Source organism: Terrapene carolina, unplaced genomic scaffold, assembly GCF_002925995.2.
Source record: "Terrapene carolina triunguis isolate 2854851 unplaced genomic scaffold, T_m_triunguis-2.0 Scaffold93, whole genome shotgun sequence".
In the NCBI taxonomy this organism is placed as follows: domain Eukaryota; kingdom Metazoa; phylum Chordata; order Testudines; family Emydidae; genus Terrapene; species Terrapene triunguis.
In genome coordinates, this window is record NW_020664444.1 from 15,682,579 (window position 1) to 15,693,648 (window position 11,070).

General features: G+C 44.5%; 1 protein-coding gene across 1 annotated transcript in view; it reads right to left on the bottom strand.

Moving 5' to 3' along the window:
• Positions 1-451, bottom strand: part of METTL9 (methyltransferase like 9) — a 39,147-nt gene extending 38,696 nt beyond the window's left edge. The window contains exon 1 of the mRNA XM_024208462.3: positions 129-451. Coding sequence (XP_024064230.2) covers positions 129-302 — 174 coding nt within the window. The 5' untranslated portion in view covers positions 303-451. The remainder of the gene's footprint in view (positions 1-128) is intronic.
• Between the last annotated feature and the right edge of the window lie 10,619 nt (positions 452-11,070).

An 11,070-nucleotide genomic window follows, 5' to 3' on the forward strand; every position in this document is an offset into this window, starting at 1 on the left:
GGGGGAGGGCTGTTGCCTCTCGGGGGCCGGATGGGGGCGGGGAGCCCCTGCCCCTGGGGGAGGTCGGATGGGGGCGGGGAGCCCCTGCCCCTGGGGGAGGGGGGAGCTGCTGCCTCTGGGGGCTGTACCTGGTGGTTCTCCTTGGTGCCCGGGGCTGGCTGGCTGTGGCTGCCCATCATATTCATGTAGAGGGACCTGGATAAAGGGCTCCTCAGGTACCTGGCAGGGCCAGACCACATCCTCCTCCTCAGCACCCACAGGGACAGGGTGTAGCAGCCCAGCCAGGCCAGGCACAGTCTCATCGGGGGAAGGTGCGCGGAGTCACCCCCTCCCGCAGCCACCGCCTCCTCTCTCCATGGCGGCGGCGGTAGCAGCAGCGGCGGCAGCACAGATCTCGCCCAGCCCAGCCAGCTCCCCTTCAGGGCCCGCACACACACAGAATGGAACTCAGAAAGCGGGGGCAGCGGAACCGGCCGGACCGCTTTGCCGGGACACGCCGGGGCCTGGCACGGACCAGCCCCCTCCGTACCTCTGGACCAATCACAGCGCGGGGTGGGCGCACGGCGGGGCGCTGCTTTCAAACCAGAGCGGAGCACAATGAGGCGGCGACTCCCCCCCCCTTCTTTCCGGTGGGAAGGGCTGCGAACTCCCGCTTCAGAGACCCACCCCTCCCCCAGAGGGCACATGGCACTTACCGACCGCCCCTCCTTCGGGGCATGTGCCACGCCAGGCAGACAGACAGACCGACTGCCCCTCCCCAGCAGACAGAGGGCATGTGTCTCCACCCCACTCAGAAAGGGGGCATGGATCACTCGCCCGCAGACAGATCCGCCTCACTGTCCACTCCTTTTCCCCACTCAAAGGCCATCTCCCCTGAACAGGTGGGAGCATGTGCCCTCACACACAGGCAGACCCACTGCCATTCTGCCCCACAGCTAAAGGGCATAAGTCACTCACCCACAGGCTCAGACAGACCAACTACCCTTCCTTTCTCCCCCCCCCCCCCCCAATCAAGAGACATCTCTCTCCCCCACACAGACTAGGGTGACCAGATAGCAAGGATGAAAAATCGGGGCAGGAGGTGGGGGGTAATTGGCACCTATATAAGACAAAGTCCCAAATATCAGGACTGTACCTATAAAATCGGGACATCTGGTCACCCTTACACAGACAGATGGGGCCATATCCCCCATGACCACTTATTATGGAGCATGGTGGGTAGGTGTGGTGTGCATGTGTTTTTGTACACTCAGACCCACTCTACTTCCTTCACAGAGACCCATCCGTCCCTCCTATCCCACAGGCACAGGGGTGCTTCCCCAACCCAAGCAACACATTGCCCCCTTCCCCAAATGAGATGAGAATCATAGAAGAATAGGATTGGAAGAGACTTTAGGAGGTCATCTAGTCCAATCCCCTGCTCAAAGCTGGACCAACCCCAACTAAATCATCCCAGCCAAGGCTTTGTCAAGCTGGGCCTTAAAAATGTCTAAGGATGGAGATTCCACCACCTCCCTAGGTAACCCATGAGTGTTGTATAGAGCTTTCCACATACACAGTTAGGGCCCTGCCCCCTCCTTTGAGCAGGAAAACAAGACATCATCCCCTTCCATCTTTTCATACATATCCCTGTTGCCATTAACATCTTTAATGCCTACACAGAGCAGACAGACTTTCAATTCTTAAAGTAGCATCAAAAAGACAGATAATATGGAACTGAACTTTATCTCAGAATGACAAAACTGTAAGTCAGCCGCCCTGCCAAGTTTTTGAACCTATGATGCCAGTGAGTTCAAGACTTAATCCTTAGACCTTCCAGCTTTATAGTTCTAACATTATTTTTAACAAAATATACTTACAACTGTACAACCTCTCTCTTGGTTTCCCTAACTTGTCCACTATTGGTGACAGCGCTTTCTCTGCATCTCCCACCATCTAGAACGGCCTTCCTGTTCTGCTCTGCCTCATCAGCTATTTTACAATCTGATCTTAAGATATCTTTAATCTTTTGCCTATGCTTCTTATTTCTCTCAGTTATTAGTTTTGTAACTGAACACCATAATTGAACCATATAATATCTTTACAACAGTTTTTCTATAGTTTAACATATACAATCTGTGTAATTGTGAATTTTATTTCTGAAAATAATGTTGGGACAATGTGTATATGAAATGTGCTACACTTGGTAGAAAGTTGTACTGTATATAATGTCTTACTGATGGATCCCAAAGAGCTTTATAAACCGAACTACACACAGAGAATAACTTTACCTATCAGGACCACTAGGGTGGAATGCAGCAGTTATTTAAGAGCATGCAGCAATGCTGCATAACAGATAAAGGACTGTTGTAACCAATTGGTCTTTGGCTTTCTTGACACCACCTTGCTCCAATCTATCCCAATTTTGCTATCAAACTCATTTTCCTCACTAACCACGCTGATCTCATGGCTCCCTTCATTGGTTCTGCATTCCCTTCCACATGACCCGTCTCCTATTTATCTATGCCATCTCTGCCAGTTTTGTCTCCCTTCAAGCCCCCTTTGTTCCTTTCTCCCATGCCTGTAACTTAGCTTGTTCCTTCTTGGCTCTTTCTGGTCATAGCTGTGGCCGCTATTTAGTATATCCTGCTTCTGTTTGATAGCATGGGTTTATTTAATCACCACCCTACAGCTAACACCACTGTTGTTTCAGGGGTATCCAAGGGAATGCCACCAGACCACATTGCCAAAAACCCACACATTTTAACTCAGTCAGAGCCCTTACACAGCAGCGCCTGCCTCACCTAGAGCCTGCAACCATCAGGTCCATCGCGCCAAAAGAACGCTTTGTTCAGTTCCCATCCCCCTGCCTCTCTTAGCAACACCCATCTAGTGGGGGATGGAAAGGCCCTTATGAAGTCATAGTAGGTTCCTCAGGAGGTTCTTCAGATTATAACAATTTCAGTATCTTTATCGGCTTGACAAGGTACTCGATACAAGTGTTGCTAACAGGTATCTGTCTACAAAGAGGTTCACATTAATGATGAGGTCTTATTTAGTCGACCTTGCATAGTTGTCCATTTCTGATTTGGTAGAAGGCCATCATTTGTTGGGATGTTACTTCAGGCTATTAGAAAATAATACTTTTTTTGTATTCCACATAGAAGTTTGTCCAATAAAAGTTATTACCTCATGCACCTTGTGCTTCAATATTCTACCCAGGCAATCAGAGCATCAGGGGACAGCTCAGGACTATATCAAGAGTGACAGTATATAAGTAATGTAATTAGACAGCTTTCAATCATGCAATTAACCTTTATTTTATCTAGCTGTGGGGGCATGGGCCTTCTGAAGTGTGTGCCAGTGCAGATAAAACTGAAAGAAGGGGCAATACCTTCTAGCATTAACACAGCTCACAGAATTCCAGTCACATTATTTCCTATAATGAAAGAGGAACTAGGCAGAATGGTAAACCTGCAAATAATTGCAGCTATAACAGAACCTAGAGAATGAAGCACACCTACAGTTTCTGTCATAAAAAAGAGCAGAGTGTGAGAATATGTGTTGATTTGATTTGTATTTAATCAGCTAAAAGAAAAAGATATGTTCTTCCCACACTAGGGGATATAATTGCCAAATTAACATGTGCACATATTTTCCTCACTGCTTAATTCTGCAAGTGGATTTTGGCAGATCCTGCTGCATCCAGATAGTGCTAAACTCATGGAACCTGATTTTGCTCTCAGTTGCACCAGTTTAAATCTGGAATAATTCCACTGAAATCAATGTAGTGAAATTTATGTAAAATCTGTGTAAGTAAATTCAGAATCTAGTCTGCTATATTCATTACTTAATTTAGCTGATACTGTTTCAGCATTTATCTTTTGGCATTAGCAGTTCTGAAATCTTCCAGTGCAAAGATGTAAGGATTGCAGGAGGTGGTTGTACGTGTGGAAGATATTTTGATTTAGGCCAGTACAAAGCTCAAGAGCATAAGAAAAGGTTTTAAAGTGTCCTGAGTAATATATAGTCTACAGGACTAATGCTGAACAAGGAAAATTGTGTCCTTGGAAAGAAGAAGCTATGTTATTTAGGGCACCACATAGATGAACATAGTTTGAGCCCAGATTCTGAGGAAGACCCCACCCCAAAATCCCTTTCCATCATTTCACTTTAGCACCCCCACCCATAGGCGGCGAGTTATATGGGCCCTGTGCTCCACCAGTACTTAGAAACATGGGCCTGGCTCCACCAATGTTTGGGCTTACCATGCTTTGGGGGGCCCTGCGCTTCAGGGGGACGCGGGGTCCAGGATGCCCCCAGCCCACCCCGCCGCCCTGCTCCACCGGCTCCTGGCGTCGCTCGGGGAAGGGGTGGAAGCCGGAAAAAGGCGGGGCGGGAGCTTGGGGAAAGGGGTGGAATGGGGGCAGGGAGAGGGTGAAGCAGGGACGTACTGGGGCCGGGTCGCTCACTGCTGCTGGCCCCAGGCCCTCTGCTAATCTCCCAGGCCGCCCTGGACCCCGTATCCCCCTGAAACGCAGGGCCCCCCAAAGCATGGGGCCCGGGGCAGTTGCCCCAGTCCGTCCTATGGATGGGACGGCTCTGCCTGGACCCCGAGTCCCCCTGAAACATGGGGCCCCCCCCAAAGCTCGGGGCAGTTGTCCCAGTCCATCCTATGGACGGGACGGTTCTGCGACCCGTTCTGGGCACCACCAAAAATTATACAAACCTGGTGCCCATGCCCCCACCTTCTTTATCTCCCCATCTACAAATCTCCCCCACCTTCACTGGGTGAATCACATCCCAGAGGGGCTCAGACAGGGCAAAACCCTTTCTCGTTACTCCACACAATAGGGTCCACAAGGGCCTATCACAGAGGCTCTTGAGAGCTTTGGGCACGGGGGTCCAGGCCTCTGCATCCTGAAAAGATGACAGTCCTGTACCAAACAAGCTGTGTATGGCTTATGGAAACATAGGGAAAATTTCCAAAAGAGGAGAAATTCCTCTATGCTTTACCCTACCATTTAATATCCAATATGCCCTCATCACAGCCATCCACCACTGCAGCTCACCCACACCAAAATACACTGAGTTCCACCTCAGCTTCTTGGCCTGAAGCTACTAAACTGCTTCACTTTCAGCCTCACCACCAGTTTAGGGCAAGGGAAGCCAACTGGCTAAGTTTCTCTTGAAGCTACTGGGGCTCCATTTTACTTTAAATACATGGCATCTCACGGAAGAACATACAAATACATACCAGTAACACAATCACCATGATTTGGGTGAGGTTACACTAACATCCAGCCTCCCTTCCCCACCCACAAAACACATTCACATATTTTAATTCATTAGGAACCTCATCCAGGAGTCCTGACCTCTCAGGATTTGGCAAATTGCTTATGGAACAGAGAATTTTAGCCTCAGTTGTGCAATTGTGACCAAAGTTCTTCTGACTGGTTCCCCCAGGGCAACTCAACTGACATGTTGTGTTTGCTTTTTGATGAGGCATCTGCTCTGTGTTGACTATGGCACAGAGATGTCACTCAAGACTTACCCAAGACCATGCAGTGAATCACTGGTTCAGAATAGATTAACATCAATCCAGAGGAACTCCCTGTACTTACTGCCTCTTGTGGCTCCGGTTAAGGTTCAGAATTTTGGGGCTTGCTCCTCATCTGTAGCAATTCCTAGCTGCTGTTGCAATGATAAAAATTAAAGTGGGAAGTGGTACTTTTCCCTATCTGAATGCAAGTTCTTCCTGCATACAGAAGTCTAAAGTAAACAGGTGCAGTGAATATTCCCATGAAAAAGGCATATTTAAAATGGATTGGTCATCACAGGCCTCTTCAAAAAGGGCATTTGCTTGTTACAAAGACAGGCCTTCAGATTAAAGATTCCACCTCTGCTAAATATGAGATCAGGCTTAAGGCCCTCAAATTTGCATCATCATCATCTCCCTTTGGTAACGGCTCAAAATATACCTTTATAGTGGATTGTTACTTTGGAATTCTGTAGGATTTTGTTTTAATAAGGGCTCTTAGGATGGGAGTATGATTTTGTGATTAGAGTGGGGAGGATGTGGAGGGAGGACTCCTGGGTTCTACTTGCAACTATGGGATGGGTCTTGTGTGTTAAAGTACAGGAATCTGGGAGTCAGGACTCCTGGGTTCTATTCCTGGGTCTAGGAATACAGTGGGACCCTATTAGGTTAGAGCAAGGACTAGGAGCTGGAATTCCTAGTTTCTGTTCCTAGCTTATACTCTGTCTTGCTGTGTCCCCTTGGGCAAGTCCTTTCCCCATCGGTCCTTGTTTCCTCATCTGCAAAATGGGGCTAATGATACTGATCAGGGACTGGATTAAGGCATAAGCACTATAAACGTGTACCTGGGGCTCTGGCTCCTGGAGTCATATGGTGACAGAGTCTAAGATTTAATGCGAAAATAGTTTCTAGCCTTCATAACTGACAAAACCCATGGAATGTGGCCTGTGCCTAACCAATGCAGTGATGTATGACTAGGTTTGCAGACAGCCTGAAATAAGAGCTCTACAAGGCAAGAGCTGCCCCTTTCATTTTACTAAGGTCAGCAAGTTGTTATTACCCCAATGGCATGGGACCTTGTTGCTGCCACCCCCTCATAACTCTCTGGAGTGATGTTGGCAAGGGCACCCACCCATAGTCCTCTGCTTAAGAGGGTGGAGGCTGATTCCTCCCTCTTCTGGTAGGGGTCCCAGCCTGCCTGAAGACAGAGAATAGTGGTCTGATGATAGAGAAAGCCCCAACCTACCCAAAGAGAAGTTGTAGCAGATCCCCTGCCAGTCAACTGATGCCTCATGTATTGGTGGCCAGGCTCCAGTCACTGCCTCTCCAAGTAATGGTGGGGCAATATTGTGGGAATGGGGCCATAAGCTGCTCCATGTGGAGTGGTGGGGCAAGAGTCTTCATGGCTTACATGTATGAGCATAAATCTTTGCAGGACCAGAGCCTTAGACTGTAAACTCTTTGGGACAGGGACTGTTTACGTGCCTAGTACCATCATATACCGCTATGGTGCTATATACAATGTTATTGATGACAGCATTTTAGGAATGAAAGTGAAGAATATGCTATCTAATTGAAACAGCAAGAGAATTTAGATAGGGCCCACCTAATTGCTTAAACTAGAATCTGACTGTGGCACCAGGGCTAACACCTTTCATCTTGCAGAACGTGCCATAACTTTAATGACCCCAGTAGTTTATACCTTGACTTTAGATCTAATTTTAAGAGCTCTCCAGCGCCCCCTAACACCATGTTTGGGTTCAAGCCTGACTCATTGTTAAGAATAACACTCACTGAAATCAACACTAGCATTTCACACTGCATCCTAGGATCTTCCTGAGGGTTTCCTAGCCAAGTACCAATCAAGTCCAACCCTGCTTAGCACTGTAAAATTCTAACAAGACCATAACAACAAAAGCATTGCTAAACAATCTTTTTGTTAAGTTCACTATCAATTATGTTTAGCCTCTAAGGAAAGTTTTTGATGTTAGAGGTTTAGACATTTGCCAGTGGCAGTTTTTTTTTGTTTTTTTTTTAACCAGATAATTTTTTTCTCCCTTTGCTATTTACAAAGACATCAGCCTAGTCTTCCTTCAAGGAATAAAACAGCTTCACAATCAAAACTCCAAATGACAATAAAGTTTACTTTGCTTCTTTTGAAACAGACATCAGCTTGCAAAGTATACACTGCCAAATAAATTGCTCCAGGTTAGTTACATGTAGTTTTACAACCCTCAAGTCTTTTCCTTCCAGCTTGTATTTCCCAACAGTCCCGTATTAAAATACACCAATATATTCAGACAATAAACATCCCACTAACCAGCTCAACATACAGTATTCATAAATTACAGCAGGCACCTGGGGAAGCTTATATCATATAAGAGAACTGAAGCAGACCTGTAGTCCCCACAAAATACCTAAATTGAGTTTGTCCCAGGAAAATCTCAATATAATTTTTATTGCCATTTGATCAGTCTGATTTTGACTATACTTTAACCACACCATAGTACACCACCTCTCTGATTAGGTGAGCAAAGATGTTAACACTTAATCATCCATTTAAATATAGCATGGGCTTTTGTGTATTGGTTTTAGATAAATAAAATTAGTTTACTGTTCTAACAAGTTGAATTCCAAGAATTTATATCAAGATCAGGAACATGTGGCTGTCATGAAAGTTGTGCAATAATATAATTTAGGCTTGTCATTTTGTTAAACTGTTGTAATGCTTCCAAATAATGTCTGTTTCTGTGTTTGTGTGCATGCATGTGAGGCTATTTTATATAAGATTGAACTGTGGCATTTTTTTCCAGCAGTGGGACCTTCAGACTCAGGCACCACTGAGCTAACAGAGTCAGAACAGATCAACCAGCTGTTGTAGGAAACTAAACTTTTGTATGTGGTCATCCCTTCCTTGGTTCTTAACCAAAGTAATCATGTAAATTTGGCACAGCATAATAAAGTTGGGTGCATGGCAGTGACATTTTTATTCCCCATTTCCATCATAAGTGTGGTCAATCTTCTATTGCTAATTCTTGTGATGAGATTGCCGCTTGAATGTAATCAGTTTTCAAGGTCTTTTATTCTGACTCCACATGGCAGTAGATACTTTTGCTGTCTTTATGCAGGTCCGGCTCCAGGCACCAGCTTAACAAGCAGGTGCTTGGGGCGGCCAACGGAGAGGGGCGGCACCTGCGGCAATTCGGGGGCGGCAGGTCCCTCACTCCCTGTAGGAGCGAAGGACCTACCGCCGATCGCGATCGCGGCTTTTTTTTTGTTGTTGCTTGGGACGGCAGAAATGCTGGAGCCGGCCCTGTCTTTATGATGAGAAGAATGGTATGACTGAAAAGAAAACAAGGACCCCCATCCACCCTTTTAACTTTTCCTGTTAAATATGTATTTGGTATTTTAGTATGAGTGTTATAGGCTATGGCTACACATTTTCTGTATTATTTCACAGTTAATCTCCTTGTGTGTGAATGAATGTTGGCTTACAATTCTTTTGTATACTGTCATTTTTGGTTTGTCTATCCTGGAGTTGTAACAGTGAAAAGGTGCTATTTAAGTTTAGCTTTACTATTCTTATAGCAGTCTAAGATTTTAGTCATATCCCCTTCTATCCTTCTTTACTTCAGTAAGTAAAATGCTATATTTGCCAAACACCTTCCACAAAAGACTGTCCATCTTTCTTTGCCCATTTAAATGAATTCTTGCTACCCTTTTTAGGTCTTAACATCTTGATGTCCTTTCTGTTGTACCACATGGCATACCACCCTTGAACCCTATGGTCTAAATATGTTCTAACAATTCTATACACCTCTACCTCGATATAATGCTGTCCTCGGGAGCCAAAAAATCTTACCACGTTATAGGTGAAGCCGCATTATATCAAACTTGCTTTGATTCGCCGGAGTGCGCAGCCCCGCCCCCCCGGAGCACTGCTTTACCGCGTTATATCCGAATTCGTGTTATATCAGTTCGCGTTATATCGGGGTAGAGGTGTATTATGAAAGGACAAATTAATGAAAGCTAATTATCTATGGCATACTGTAGGTATTTAGGAGCTGAAGTGGGAATTGTCCCCTAACAGAAAGGAAGAGCATCCCCTTTAAGAAAAAAGAAAAGAAAAGAAAATACACGAGAAAAAGACAAAATACTACCAGAGAGAGTATAAGGAAAGTATATTTGTAATATAACTTCTTTATTACCAAATTGGAAGGAGTAACCAAGAAGAAAACTTAGTTGTATACAGTGAATCACAGGCTAAAAGTCATTTAGATTTTTTTAGGTTTTCTCCTCAAAAACTATGTCCACAAAACAGCAGGAATCCTAATCCTTCTAAATTGGAAGGCAAGTTATACAATTTGTTTTTTAAAACAGACTATGATCAATAGACAGAAATCCATGTATATAAACAATGGTGTATTATAAAAGACAATTTAAGAATCCAGGCCCATGAAATTCCCACTAACATTTTTTGTTAGGATTCTTTTGATATATAAATATAGAAGACATTGGAAACATGTTGATATTAGCATGTACAATACAAGTAAATAGAACTGTTTCTCTGGCATGACTCAAAAAACGTAACCATAACTTAAGACTTCATTATATCTCTGATTTCTTGAACTTTCACTTAAGTCCTCAGATTCCTCAACTACATATGTTCACTAAATATTTAGCTCTTATACTGTGCTTTTCATCTGTAGATCTCAAATTACTTTACAAAGATGGGTATCAGTTTCCCCACTTGTAAAATGGGAACAGAGGCACAGAGCATTGCTGTGACTTCCTTCAAGGTCACACAGCACGTCAGCGGCAGTGCTGGGAACTAGGTTTCCAGTCTAGTGCCATATCCATTACATCATGCTAACTCCCCTCAAAATCCAGTAATATCTGAACACCACAGACATGCCTTTATCTCTTTAGCAATGGAGTGAGTAAAGACACTTCCTCAGTATGCTCGGTAGAGTCCCCTGGATATTGCCAGCATTCCTACAATTGCCATATGTATGGTAACTGAACTAGAAAAGGCTACGTATAGGTTTTGTGTTAAGGCTGTGAGTGCTTTATGATATGTTTTATAGCCACCATAGATGACTGCTTTAATTTAATGGCTCAGATTGCATTTGGTCTAATAGTCCATTAAGTACAATTCTGCTTTTTCACATTTGAATTGTACATAGTAGAATTAATACATTTAAACACAAAATCTAGATCCTTCCTGTACAAACTAAGTGTTAAAGATTCAATGTGTGGCTGTCATATGACTGTTCTGGATGGAGAAGGGAGTCCATGTCAGAATCTGTATAACTGCAATGCAAAGTGGAACCAGACAGATCAAGTAGAACATAGCATCATGAAGACCTAAGAACAAACTGGAAAAGAAGGTAAAAATGTCAGTTTTCCCAAGATGCAGTTTTCACCCCCTATAGTCAATTCTTAATAGATTAAAAAAATAGTTCTGACAATTCAGCACAGTCAATTTTAAAAGGACGTAAATAGTAGGTTTATTTTGGAGGGAAAAACCTGAAAATAACCATATAGATTCT